Genomic DNA, 15,125 nt, shown 5'->3' on the forward strand with positions numbered 1-15,125 from the left:
GTGCCTTTTATTTGAAAATCTCCATAAAAAAGAAGCTACATTCACAACCAAAGCAAGAGCAGCGTTGTGACATTTCAATAATCTTTAGCTTCTTCATAAGCAGATGCTATCCTGGTTTTGATTATAAATGGAGGCAAATGCATTCACAAAACAAGCAATATGTTGACGCTGAGCCGGTGTTTTGTTTGTGTCCTCAGGATAAAGAGCCTCGCGGGATTATTCCCCTTGAAAACCTCAGCATTAGAGAGGTGGACGAGCCCCGGAAACCAGTACGGAGTAACACTAGTAGTCCAAGCACCTCCTGTTGCCTAAACAAGATTTACTCAGATATCTCTTCTCAGTTTGTTTCGGTGAAACGCTGATCGTGCCTTTATGATGTCTTCCTAGAACTGCTTTGAGCTCTACAATCCCAGCCACAAAGGTCAGGTCATCAAGGCCTGCAAGACGGAGGCAGACGGGCGGGTGGTGGAGGGCAACCACGTGGTGTACAGGATATCGGCCCCGACCCCAGAGGAGAAAGAGGAGTGGATCAAGTCCATCAAGTAAGACCTGGCAGGTTGGCGCGGATCCATTTCCACTCAGAGGGCACTTAGCCAGCGCCCACATGAGACGTTCACATGTCTGACCTTCACAGTGGGAGAAACAAACACTCACACTGATGGGGACTGCAATCAGAAATACATATATACACACACACGCACACACAGGCTGGTGGCCAAATGTAAACCCACCTCTCACACTTCCATGCAGATAACACTTGGAGGTAATCTTGCTCTTCCAGAGAAGGTCACTTCCCTCTGAGTTCAAAAGCAAAGAGAAAAATCTAAATAGAGCCTCAGAAAAAAAGCACCTGAATGCATCCTTGGAGGTGTTTAAACTTCACAGCACCTGGCCGAAGCCTTTTTCTATTTTATTACAAACACCAACTTACAGTGTGTTTTATTATGATTTTCCTTGATAGACAAAGCAGTGTATAGTTGAAGTGGAGAGACAAGGGTGGATCCAGGTACAGCCGTGAAGTTCATTTAGGAGTATCAGATTATTAGTAATCTGATACTAAAATTGATTTTTCAGATGTAAGATGTATCATTTTTCTTCCACTTCATAACTCTGCACTACCTTGTGTTGGTCAATCACAAAAACGTCCATGCATTAGAGCAGTTTTGATCTTGATCTTGATCCTCTGACCTTCCCATGTTGCTTCAAGCGTCACCTTGGTGACACATTATGGTGCAAATGAAGAAGTCAGTTAATGTAAGTGCACACAATTCACGTTGTGTCTGAGAAGCTTCGGCACATGTTTTATCACATCATTGACTAAATAAGAAATATTGAAGTGGTTTGGATACTTTTGCAAGGTACCAAAGGTCCAACAGCTGCCTTGTTATCCAGTGGGGTTGGGACAGTGGAAATGCTTCTGTAAATTGGACTCAGTGTGTTATTGATTAGCTGCGTTGGCTTTCCTCCAGTCAGCTTCACTTGCACATACAATCGATATCAGAGCAGAAAATTCTATTACTCCTTTCTTTCATTCAGTAATGATGTTATGGAGCCTCTTAGCACTGACAGATGTATATCTGTTAAATGAGAGTGGTGCCGTTTAGTTCCTGAAGTCCTGCTGGGGGTGAGATCGCTTCATGTTCAGAGAGAGAAAGAGAGAGAGAGTTGCTGGTTCGTCTGTGTTTAGAACATTTAGAGTCGGATCCAGAGGCCGTCCTTTTCACTGTGGGAATAATGGCCGTCACAAACTGGACTCAGCAGGGCTGAGCTGTCCTGGCCTAGTCTGGCGTGGACGACTGAGGCAGCAGCCGGCTCCCTGGCAGTCAGCGCATTCTTACACACACGTGTATATGTATACATACCGTCCCAACCTGATTCATCTGTTCACACACATAAACCGGGGAGCGGCATGTCAGCTGCTAATTGTTCAGAGTTTTGTTGAGTGCGACACGAGGCTGTCGTTGCCCTAAAGAGAGCGCGGGCTGATGGGATGTGGAGATGGATTCACTCACCGCACAAAGCTGCTGTAATCGGACTGATTTATTTTGAAAGAAGACGACGCCTGTAAATAAAGAGGCTCGGACTGTTTGTGTTTCTCCACACCCTCATGTTGGTGTTTTCCTGCAAAGCAAGAAACTGTTTCCACCAAATACACTGAACCATCATGCTGAAAAAGAAAGTACACCCTCTCCTACGTCAAGGTTTTGATTGTGACCTTTAGACGCTACACCTGGATGGTATTTAGCAGAAGCTAATACTAAAATGCTAAATATTCATTATGTTGATATCTATCATGTATCAGTTTTTATTTATTATTTAATCACGTGTTTCCTGTACTTTCTGCTGCTACCACTGATCAAAGAGAGGTTTCTAGTCTAACAAAACAGAAAACGTTTCAATCAGAAATGATTTTGTTTATATCCATGTCAGAGCTACAGCTGGGGGACCGTTTCCCCTTCACCCCCGCTCAACCAAAATGCAGCGCAAACACCAAGCAGGAAGCACTTGCTGACAGTTACAAACAACATATTCACAGCGCTGACAGTCTGACCCTTCATAACGAACGTTTGGACACTGCCATTAATCCCTGCCTTCCTGTCCTCCTTCACAGGGCGAGCATCAGCAGGGACCCTTTCTACGACATGCTGGCCACCAGGAAGAGGAGGATAGCCAACAAGAAATGATGACTGAATATCTGGGACTGAGAGTCATTGTGTGTCTGTCTGTGTGTGTGCGTGTGTGTGTGTGCGTGTGTGTGTGTGTGTGTGTGTGTGTGTGTGTGTGTGTGTGTGTGTGTGTGTGTGTGTGTGTGTTTTTCTACGGAAGTTGTGAAGGTCTCCCACTTAGTGATTTCAGGGCTGAGGGACAAGCACAGGCGCAATGGATTCTGGGTCATTTCTGGCCCTGGACTGTTTGCATCTCAAGTCTTTTCTGATGCTAAAGTGAGGAAGAGGAGAGAAAGTGCTAATGAACTCTTCACCGAGCTGAGTTACAGCGAAGAACAGCAGCAGAAGAGACGGTTTTAATAAGGGAGCTTTTACTCTACAAAGCTTGGGAAAGACTGCCCTCTGCTGGACTCCTATGGAACTCAACATACTTCACCTTAATGCAGTGCCTTGCAAATGTTTCCCTAGAGCTTTTTCACATTTTTTGTACTCTATTTTATGTGACAGACTAACACAAAGTAGTGCAAAATGGTAATAATTCCAGGTTTTTTATTATTTTTACTGATAATCTGAAAAATTAAGCATGCAGTTGAATTTAGCCATGCAGTCTAATTGTGCTCTACCAGCTTTGCACTGGTCTGAAACTGTTGCCCATTCTTCTTTGTGAAACAGTTGAAGGGTAGTCAGATTGAATAGAGAGTGTTTCAGAACATCGGCCTTAAAAATAACAGCATTTTATGGCCATTAAAGAAAAAGAAAGGAGTAAGTTTCTGCCAGAAACTTGCAATGTTTTAATCAAAAATCTTCTAGAAAAAACAAGAAAATTTCTGAGCTCCAAAAGTTTAACATTTTTGGAAAGAAATGTTTAGGTTAATCTGCAGACATTTTCTGGAAAAAAATACCTGAACATCTCTGAGTTTGAATAGTTAAAAAAATTCAAGTTTTACAACTTGAAAATTTCAGCTTTTTGAAATTCAGAAATTTCTAGATTTTTCTACAAACATCTTTAAATTTTTAAGACTTAATTTTAAAATCACTTAAGCCCAATTTTTTTTTTGTCAATTTTTGCGGAAAATTTGTAAAACCCAACAATCATGCATTAACGGATTAAAAATAGTGTGTACTTGCTGATTTTGAGTGAATTTCTGCTATTGTGAAATTCCCAAAAAACTGGAAGGACTGCTTCATTCTCGTCTTATGGATTTTCTTACACTTTCTTGCAGGTGTTATAACCTCATTCATCCTTTCTGTCTTCAATGAAAGCACTACCATACCATGATACTACCTCCACCATGTTACACAATTCGAATGAGTTTTGATGAGACTAAACTCAAATGAACCCCATGTTTTAAATTGCACAAATCATGAACTACTTTGTGTTTGTCTATCTCAGTAAAGCAAACAAAATAAAAATGTAAGAAAGTTCTAGAGAATTGAATATATATATAGATATATATATATTTGCAAGACACTGGATAGAGAAGAAAATTCCAAATCCGTTGCCATCTCCTACAACCTTCCTGTTATCCAGGTGGAGGTACCTACTGGTACTCACATCCACCTCGTCTCACTGCCAACAGGTGACAATGTTTTACAGTGAACTCCTGAAAGCCTCAAGGTCATCAGTCAGCTGGTCTCGCTGGTAGCCTTCAAATGACTGTATTATGCAATTCTTCTGATTTATTCTGTAAATGTACTCACATGTACTGTAAATTATAGTGCACCCAGGTAAGTTCATGTGTCGCGGCACAGAAATGGAAACACGGCTGTATAGAGTTTATTACAGTGGCTGTAGCTTTTAAAAGTTCTGAGTCAGGTTCCTGGAAGGACTCTGTGTTCATCTTTCTCACTAGTTTCCAATCTTTTGTATTTACTTTCTCGTCTCACCCTTCAGTTAGTGTATATACAATACAATGTACAGCTGTTTCCTTCGTATGTTTATCTAGTATCGGTCATGTCATTCAACGCTTTAGGCTACAGTAGAAGAAGAAGGACCTTTTCTTGCTTCCTAGTGGAGAAACCAAGAGTCCACACTCTCAATGATGAGAAACAAATAAATGGTGCTGAATTGAAGAAAGGAATGTCACTGTTTTGGCGGTTCATTCCATTGAGTCTAGTGGAGCAGTTGCGTTTGTTATGGTTGTGTGTTGCTTTGGGGAAACCACCTTCAGCTGCTTTGATGTACAATCTGAATAAAAAAGTGACAAACTCCCTACGGGTGACAGGTTCTGTCTTCATGTGCATTCAGTGAGAGAATCCTGGTGCTGAATATTTCCCAATAAAAATTATAGACTTGCATGTTTTATGATTTAGTGGAGTAACAAGATGTGTTTGAGCAGAGATTGTTTTGAATAGCCAAGAACTGTACCCAAGAGTAGAAATACTTTGTCACTGGCATTTTTAAGCTTCATGTTCAAAAAATTGAGTCTGATTTTCAGCTACAGATCCAACACAAGTAGAGATGCTATATGTTGCTCCACAGTGTTGAAAATAGTCTGCCTGAATCTGGGGCCTCATTGAATTAGTTTTCATTTAGAAAATTTCAACTAAATTTCATTTAATTTGTCAACAAATTCAATTCAGTTTATTTATATAGTGCTGAATCACAGTAAATCTCAGCTGAAGGAATTTCATAAACAGGTCAATGCAGTTCAGTCGCATACTTTCCAAATAATGCCAGTTAAATAATGCATTGAATTTGGTTTATTATTCAAACTACTTTGTACAGTTTGGGATTCTCAATTAGGATTTTAAGTATATATTTTTAAAAAGCCTTTTTATTCACAGACCGTGACACTCTGCAGGGTCAGAAAAATATTCAGAAAAGTTGAGTGTTGTTTATGTTTGTAGTAACACAACGCGGCCAGTAGGTGGTGCCACATCTAAACACTGCAGTGGATGTAAAAGATCCAAAAAATCCAGAAATCAGAAGAATTGATTATAAATTCAGTTGGCAAATTATTGAATATGATCTTTCAACAGATTTTTGAACTTTATATTTTTCATTCTTACAGCTCAGAGAATTTTTTTCTTTTTGAGAATAAAGATCCCCTTTTATTTTGAAGTTCTGTGTTCTCTTTTGATGCAGGTTTTGTGCTAAATTCCGTTCCCCCGTTAAACTCTGCTCCCCTGTGTCGGGATCGCGCATTGCGTCACACGTTCCCTTCTGTGTCCAGCTTGAACATGAATGTGCGTAATCCTCAACATATATACTGTATGTACTTGCAGGTGTTTTTCCAGATGGAAGCCCGCATGCGTAGAAAGTTGCTAAGTTCAAGTCCACCACTCGTCCTCTCCGCTGAATGATGTCAGAGACATGACGTCATTCAGTGACACGTTCTGTGCTTCTCTAAGTGTAAAAGTGGAGCAGTTGGCTTTGTTCCAACACCGGAGAAAAAGCTCAGAGCTTTGTAAAGAAAACAAGCCGCAATTACCGGCTGAATTTCATCGTCAAGTATTTCCCCCCTTTTCTTCTGTACATAATAAATGATGCTATTTTCTCTCAGTGAGAGCAATTGTCCCCAACTCATCAAACCTTCCTCAGAGTCATCAGTGTGATTAAGGGAGCCCATTTGGTCCAAAAAACCCACAATCACCCATAATCAATGACATAAAGAAAAACCTGTGGCAGTCTGTGGCAGAGTTCGCTTTATCAACATGATTTCTTTACAAATCATGTTTTCTTTCTTTGGATGAAAAAACACAAAGGTTTGGCAATTAACTTGTGATTTTAAAGATGCGCGATTCACCCTGTCTGAGCCCTCCTAAACGAAACACTAAGAGGCCAACTGACGAAACTGAAACTAGTTATTGTTCCAACAACAGGGCTGCATCGTTTTCCAGTCAAATACTGACGACATCACCCACGTCAATGAAATATTTTAACAATAAAATTACAAACATCTGAACACACTTAACAGAAGCTTTGCGCTTTGATTAAAAAAGCAAGAACTAAAGATTTCAAGGCGTTTTCTAACCTCTTGTTGCAGGTAGCTGGACTACAGTGCTAATACTTGGGTGTAAATGTACAGAAACTGCTAGTTTCATTAAAATGTTTGTCATAAAACAAATCTCCAAATGGGTCATAAATAACTTTTAAAACTCAGGGTTGTTTTAAAATGTACTTTTATAGCTTCATATAGCAGCAGCTTGCTAGGCTGCAATGCTAGCAAATAGAGAATCCCCCTAATGATGGCTTTCTTAAACATTTTTGCCATATAGAGAAGAATATAGAAATATGTCATAAATAATAATTAGTAAAACTTAGCCAAGTTTTAAAAGCAACTTTTCAAGCTTCCTGTTGTAGCTAGCTAGGCTGAAATGCTAGCACTAGATCTACATAAACAGGAACAGTTAAGAATGTGGTTCAGCTTTTAGTTCTAGTTCTCTTATTTCTTGGTACTAAAGCCATCAGCTGCTCCAAACGTTTATTTCTCTTCAGTTTTTGTATCCATCTGACACTTTCCTGAATATGCCGGCTGCAATAATTGATTAGCAACACAAAATATTCACAAATGAAGCACAAGTAATCCCACAAAATTATAGTTCTAGAGTAACTTTCTGCCTTCCTGCAGTAGCTTGCTGTGCTACACTGCAAACACTAGTCTAAAAATAGGAGCAAAGCGGTGAAGTTTTTTTGTTTCATCCTTCTCAGTACCAGACATACGTTTTATTTGTTCTTCCACAAGGTTAGCGAGCTAATAGGCAATGCTAACACTAGAATAGCACCAGGCAAACCTGGTCAAAAAGCTAAGAGTCAGTTGCTGCTGTGCTGGTTTTATTTCTGCTCCTCTGTTTTATGGTACAAAAGCTAACAACATATTATTACTGTACTTTTACAATGTGTTTATTGAACCTTTCTGCTTTTAGGGGGAAGTAAATGTTCGGCCAGTAATGACATCACATATTAGTAAGTATGTGATGTCTGAAAGCAACCTGTTGTAATGGATCAGATTAATACTAAATCATGCAGCATTTTTATAATTTTTGACTCTGCCCTGTTTTGTGTTGGCCTGTCACATAAAAGCGTGATTAAAACACATCTTTGTGGCTGCATTGTGAGAAAATATGAAGAGCCTCACGGGTTTAGAAAACCTGAGGTTTTGCTCGTGTTTTGTGCAAAAACACCAGTCAACAACCATATATATATATGTGCTTACAAATGGTTCCACGCTAAACAGTGGGTCCAAAACACAAACGGGTCCTCGTCAATAGCGTCCACATATTGTCGTACACGCCCACACCAGGGAGACCAGAGGGACTGTAATTGCGAGGGGGACGGTAACAAACGCCGGCCATTGCTTCCTACACCCACACAGCCATCAACGCAATTCCATCTTACTTTGAAGAATTTCAAGGGAGTCGCACGGCGCTCCTGCAGATGAAGGAGGTCCAGTGGTCAGTTTGTGCTGATTCGTGTGAACGCCCCTCTCAGGGAGTCACAGCACACTGGTGAGTGGGAGACGGGCAGGTCTTTTAACTGTTAAGTATCTTTATTTCTGCCTCTCCCTCGTTATGCCCTGGCCTGAGATAAAATGGGAGAAAATGGGAATGAGTCAAGGATATCTGCCTAATGAGAACCTGTGTGCAAAGCACAGGAAATCACCTCATGCTTTTGATTTAGGGAAGAAACTCATTTTCTCTGAGCGGTCTCGGGCGTCCAGATGGATGTTCTGGAAAAAAACACGAGTCAGATAATAACTTCACATTCAGTATAGAGTGAAAAAGCTGCACCAAATGGCGTTCCTATTGCTTAACCGGAGGTCTAACAGGAACAAATGATCTTTCCAGGTTCCCAGTGGCGTTGTAAGTTAGGCCCCGCTGTTCCCAGACTGCTTCACATCAGGGACGCTGAGCTGAGCTGAGCTGAGCTAAAGTGTTGTGTGTGTGTGTGCGAGAACAGACACCAGGTAAAGCTAGAATAACATGCTCCTATAGGTGTAAACAGCTGTCGAAGGAGTCAGAAAGGTAACGCAGAACATGTGTGTCAAGATGTTCCCCCACTCCACGCTCACACATGGAAACACAACCAAAACGCTTTCCAAAGCTGACGGCTCCTCCGCAGGATGTCTTCCACCCACACCGCTGCCCTGGTGACCTGAAGTCAGAGAGGATCCGTGCTATTGGCCGCCTGCTGCCCTTCAGCGAAGCCCTAACGACGCTTGTCTGTCTGCTGTCACGTTTAGCAAACACACCTCCGCTCCCCGTCGCTCACTGTTATTCTTGGTGAATGGCTCCGTTTGTACTCTGTCACTGACTGTACACGCCTGAGGACAATGTGCAACATTTCAACATATTGACAAGACATGCATGAGTTGAAATATTGCCCTGTTTCACAGAACTTAGAAGTTGATATAAAAATAATGTTTATTTCAGCCACAAAATGATTATCCTCAGCAGCAAATAACAAATCCCCAACAACTGATGTGAAGCGTACAAAATGCACACAGCATGTGAGTCGCATAGGTGTCTCCATGACGACACATTACTGTGATTGGGTGGGAAGAGCAGCCATCTTGCCCCTGAGCAGCTGCCGACCAATCTGCATCTCGGCGAGTGAGTCTGTTGGTTGAATGTGTCTCTGGTGCAAAGCGCTTTGAGTGGCAGGTTTGACTCGAAAACTTTAGATAAATTAAGCTCTTTTACTGTATATACTTTACAGGATTTGTGTTGTATTTCTTTACATTTTCATCGACATAAAACATGTTTTCAGGCATGGCAACATCTGCTATGCCGATACAATTTTTTATCTTTTCAAGAACTTCATGTACCTGCAACGTCACCCAACATCTGGTCTTTCTTTTTCAGTCCACTACCACCTCTTTGTCAGTGTTACCGGATTAGGCAGCTTTCCCCCCAACTGGGCTGCTTTTGAACATGTTTGACTGGGAAAACACTTTTGAGATCTGGTTCTGGTCGGAATATCATACAGGACAACCAAAAACATTGTGAATTGAGGATCACAAAGTATATCACTTGTCACACATGTATAAATGCAGTGATTTGGCCTGGGGATTTTGGTGTTGGGCTGCAAACTGTCAGTCGGATCTCTCCCTCTCAGCTGGCACTGAAACCAGAGGCTGCACAGAGGAATCCCTGTAAGTGTCCCCATCCTGGCAACCCTCATCTCGCTCACAAGAATGCATCTATTATCTGGCTCTGCTCTGCCAAGAGTGGATGAGTAAGAGCGGCCTGCAGAAACAGCTGTTCAAGCAGTGATCAAAAGAAACAGGAGAGACTTCTTTGATTACTGCCTCTTTGTTCAACGTCCACTCCAACTTTTCTATTCACTGCCGCCGCTCTCTAACAGGGACAGAAGGTCAAGGGAATTCACAGGACTCTGCTTGTACATGTTGGGATCTGCAGCAGCAACGTTTTCCTTCCCACTGAAATCTATTACAGTTGCAGCGTTTGCGACGAGAAACAAAGTCCCCCATGTCTAACTGTCCACCCTTCACCTTTTCTGTCACAGCCTTTGGTGCTTATCACTGAGAAGCGCATTTGTAGCCTTGACTACGACTGTGGTCTCCTTGATTCATTGGGTTTGCTCTCCCAGGATTTTAGGCAGGAAGCTCCACCCTGATGTTTGTTTTGGCTCAGGCGGAGACGCGTCGAGGACTAGATGAAACTCCCTCCAATCTGCTGATTATCTCCTTCTGAAGGCAGGAGGACACCAGATTTCATCTCTGCAAAGAAAACGTTCTTCCTCCGACGTCCTTGATGCTCCATGTTCCAGGCCACAGACCACAGACCCATTGTGAGCGTCAGGAGAGATGCTTTTACATTGTCTTCCAAAACTGCTCAAACCTTCAACATCCCCCAATTTCACTGAATTTTATTAGGGTTTCATATAGAAAGCAATGCATATTTATAAAATGGAAAAACAATAATGCATGTAAAAATCTCAAAATGGCTCCCTTATTCCCTGAGTTTGGGTTTCATAGAAGCACCTTCTGCGTCAATTAGAGTTGCAGGTGTTTGGTTCTTCTTTGTGCACCTTTAAATTGCTGTATAATTAAAAAAAAACATGTTCTTCACAAAATACTGTGGCCTACACTCAGTCGAGTGTGTCTGTGTACAATTTGTAAGAATACAGGAATAAAAGTGGTTCTATTCATTCGTTAAGTTCGGCGCTCCTTCTTTTTGAAATTCCAGTGAGGGGCTTGTTCAAACATTACGCAGGTCTGCGTGGAACCCAGAACAATAAGAGGCTTAACTCAACCGCTTTCCACCTCCTCAAACATCGAAAGGCAGAAGTTTATGTTTGTCTCTTATTGGAAATCTTTTGTGTTGAGGAAAATCACAGAAGAGTCTTGTGTAAGACACCTACCTGCTTATTTGGTGGGCTTGTTAACACAGCAGAGACAGCCGTCATCTCTCCCAGGCATGTCTGAGCACGGAACATGTTGGGAGTTCCCATCACTTGTCGGGTTTTTTGTTTTTTTTTCCACTAGCTGATACAGAAGGCTCAGACTCTTCTCTAAATCAAACGTTGCACATTCAGTTAGTTTCTTGAACAACGTTGCTCTGCTGTCGTTCACTGCTTCTGCCCAACGCAGAATGTAAAACTTCCATATAAAGCCATGTCTCAGCTGTGATCACATCCGATTCCACACTTTGCTGCAGTTTCCACACACTGCACAAGCAGGCACCCATTGTCAGTAATGAGCCACCCTCCTCACCCCAACCCAGGCCTCTCTGTGTTTGCCTTGACGCTGAGTCCCTGCCTGGGTCCCCCTCTAATGAATGGACGTTTAACGATCTGAGGGAACCACTCAGCAGAGTGGAAAATGTGCAGATCTACAGAGTACATCTCCACAAAACTCGTGGTAGGAAACAAGGGGCTGCGAACAGCGGCGAGGCGTTCAGACGCTTTCAACTGAATACTCGACAAAGATGAGAAGTGTCTGTGTTAATGTTTGCTAAATGTCCCTCAGCAAGTTACACCTCATCCCCTCACTTTTTTTCAGTCCTTAGAAGTAATCTGGCCTAGCTATGGATAGCTGGGGTTCAAACCAGACAGGTCAAACAGTCTTCTCTGTGCAGACACACAGGCCAAACAACCATTCACACACAGAGAAGAGCAATTTAGACAGAATGGAGCGTCGGAGTAGCCAGAGAGGGCGACACCGAGCCGGAGACTGCAGCTGTGAGGACGAGGAGGAGCTTTGTGGAAACAGGCGGAGCTTTGTTAGAGCAAGAGTTCAGGGACCCCAGGATGGGTTCCACCAGAGGCACACACATAAAGCACACACACTGTAAAAATGACAGTTAGAGGAGATGACACATTAGGGAACATCGTCTTTAGGGAGTAGCTTAGATGGAGGCCAACAAAGAGCATGGAGGTGACATTTTGCTCTGCCAGCCCATAAGGATTGCATGAATTATGGACCAGCTGTACTTTGGTATCAATAAACGGAATTCATAAATTCAACTCACTGACTCTTCAACCTTGTACATTAAGGACCTAGCTGGAGAAAGGACCATTGTCCACTCTGACATTGTCCTTGTCACTTTGACCAAGTAGCTTCATCTCCACTGAAAATGGAGTGAAAACAGCTGGAAAGACATTTGGAACAGTGGCGTTACATCATTTCATCACCGGCTCCGTCAGGAGTATTTGGCTTGATCTAAATATTAGTAAAGCTAAATGTTTGAGGATGTAAGTACAATTGTTACCCTGGGACCAGAGAAAGTATTATTACTCCACCTTATTAAAAGAACAGATCAGATGGATCACTAAAAGCCCTAAAATGAATAAGACATTTATGCTGATGTGCAAATGCAAGCATCGTCTGAGAAAATGATCTTCCTGTGTAATTTCAGTTCAAGTACTTGTGATCTGCTAAATGCAGCCACCTGAGCACACATCAGAAACATCTGTCAGTTGTACTGTGGTCAAAACAGAAGATATGGAAGTCATAAACCCAACGGCACCGTGTGGTTAAACAGAACATCCACACCAAACAGGCGATTAAAAGACAAAGGGGAGGAAAAAAATCTTGAGGGTTTACATTCGGTCTCAGGAATAACCAGAGGAGTCCCAGCTTCAGGAAACCATTCCGCCTTGATGCCGCGCAGACAGGAAGGAGGCTTTACGAGCGGCTCTGTAAATCATAGCGCCTCGCTCCCAGAGAAAGAGAGAGCAAGCGACGAGGCAACAAGGTAGCTTTGGTTTTACGGATCAGATTTACAGCGCTCAGCCTTCAGATTGGGTCATCACTCCATCGTCTGTCCACAGAATTACATTAAGCTCAAAGCCAGCGCCATGCATCAGGTTTGCTGCCCCATATATCCACCTATTACACTGGGTGAGGAGTGGCGAGACTGGTAACAATCAGATTATAGAAATGTCAGCATACTTATCCCACTTTCAAGGACAATTGCTAGACAGTATTTTGGATTTATAATCTACAGCGATAACAGCGTAGATGTGCACTAAATATGGTCATTTTTCCAGCAGTGTGCCCTTGAAAGCAGCAGAAAACTGTGAAAGAGGAGACCGTTGAATGAGCCGGCCACACACAGATGGTTGCTCCTTTAGTAAACATAGCAGGCGAGTGACGCTGTGGCCTTCACTAGGTTGCTAAAGATCAAGTTAATGTGTCCCAAAGGAGGGAAGGAACGGCGACTAATGTCCTCCTGACCTTCTGGAAACAATCCTGCTCAGGAAAACCTAATATGGTCGCTAACATTATACTTCATCTGATCCATCCATTATTCATGCATGTAAATACTTTGGTAGTTTTGTGCTGGTTAGTTCCCAGGAAAAGCCCTATCAGATCCTAAAGTTATCAGTGCACCAAGCCAGCTGGCAGACCAAGTCCAGCACCACTCCTCTGCACACCATTGTTCATTCAAAGCAAAGGTTTTTCCATCAGAAGAAGGAGGAATGCAGAATGACTCCCTCTTCTTAATGATTAAACATTTCTGAGGTGTTGTAACTGTACAGCAGGCGTGTCGACCTGCTCAGGACTGACGGGACACGAGTCAGCTTTCAAACCTGAACCTTGAAAGACACACCAACTGTTCATTTGTTACAGAATCAAAAATACAACTTAATACAATTCAACACAATGTAACAACTCTAAGAACTGCCTTAATTCTTTGTGACATAGATTCAATAAGATGTTGGAAACATTCCTCTGGGTTTTTGATACACGTCTATGATAGAGGCGATGGTGGCTCAGGAGGTATGGGTCACTATGGGTCTCTTTGATGAGACATCATCACAGAGACAAAACAGAATATACTTCAGTGCAGTGTTGACTGCAGCTTTTCTGTTTCCTCGACATTTCCTGTTGCCCATCCTGACTTTATTGAAAAGCTAAGCTAAGAAAAACAGGTGCAACATGACAATGGGGAGTGTGTCCTCGGCCCCACCTAGCTCCCCCAGGCTATGCATTCCTCTGCTGGAGCACTGAGACCTGGACACAACAAAAGACACGAAAATGTCCAAAACCTCCACAGATGGACATGTGGAAAACACAGGCATGCTGATGCTGATGGACACACTTTGCCTTCACACTCCCACTTCTAAAGGACAGAACAAACATTAAAAACAATTACTCAACTTACGTTTTAGAATGTGCAGCTGTAGAGTACTATGTATTTTCCATGCATGTATTGCCATTTCATAGCATAATCATGTAACTGTTACCTCCAGTTATAAAAATATGACATATATCAAACACAACTTCAAAAAAATCAGTGTTCACAGTTTGACATTTTGAAATTGGGTCTTTGCCTCTTTAAGAAACTTTTTCTCTTTCCACCTTCAGCTCTTTATTACAGCTACTCCATCATGGCATTTAAAACTGTTAGGAGCACTGGACTGAGAAGTAATTAGCAGACTCACAGTTCCTCCAGCAGCAATTGTTGTTTGCCAATTGCTGCTACCGCTAGTCTGTAGGAACTGAGCTGAATCTCACCTTGTAAGGCTGAAGCTCTGAAAAACAGTAAAGCATCTGATTTTGCAGAGTGGCACTCCTTGATTGACTGCTTTGCAAAACGCCAGCCAATAGCGTGCTGAGTAGCATTGTGTTCCAATATTTCAACTTCTCAAGATGCATTTTTCAACATCATAGATGTGAAAAAAATCCACCATTATTCAAAATTTTCATGATTAATTTAGACATTTAAGGGAAAATTCAAGGAGAAGGTGAATCTGCAAACAGGCCAGGGTCCACTGAATCACCATCATCAACTCTAGAAATCATCATCATTGGCTCAGTGTGTGTGTGTGTGTGTGTGTGTGTGTGTGTGTGTGTGTGTGTGTGTGTGTGTGTGTGTGTGTGTGTGTGTGTGTGGGTGTGTGTGTATAGTTGAGTCTCTTTTCTAGACGGTCGTTGAAGCTGGCTGAGGACGGAGACCTTTTGAAAAATGGACGACTCGATGCAATCACTGAGGTTCTCCGGACGGCTAACCTTTTACCGTCTGGAAATAAACTGTCAGCTCACT

The 15,125-nt window shown here is 42.3% G+C and overlaps 1 protein-coding gene across 1 annotated transcript in view; it reads left to right on the forward strand.

Annotated features, from left to right (window-relative positions):
• Positions 1 to 4,877, forward strand: part of LOC129352238 (cytohesin-3) — a 38,898-nt gene extending 34,021 nt beyond the window's left edge. Inside the window, exons 11-13 of the mRNA XM_055021113.1 lie at positions 198 to 269; positions 388 to 542; positions 2,612 to 4,877. Of these exons, the coding sequence (XP_054877088.1) occupies positions 198 to 269; positions 388 to 542; positions 2,612 to 2,684 (300 nt within the window). The 3' untranslated portion in view covers positions 2,685 to 4,877. The remainder of the gene's footprint in view (positions 1 to 197; positions 270 to 387; positions 543 to 2,611) is intronic.
• Positions 4,878 to 15,125: the final 10,248 nt, after the last annotated feature.

Source organism: Poeciliopsis prolifica, unplaced genomic scaffold (genome assembly GCF_027474105.1).
Source record: "Poeciliopsis prolifica strain line A6 unplaced genomic scaffold, Auburn_PproV2 SCAFFOLD074, whole genome shotgun sequence".
Lineage (NCBI taxonomy): Eukaryota > Metazoa > Chordata > Actinopteri > Cyprinodontiformes > Poeciliidae > Poeciliopsis > Poeciliopsis prolifica.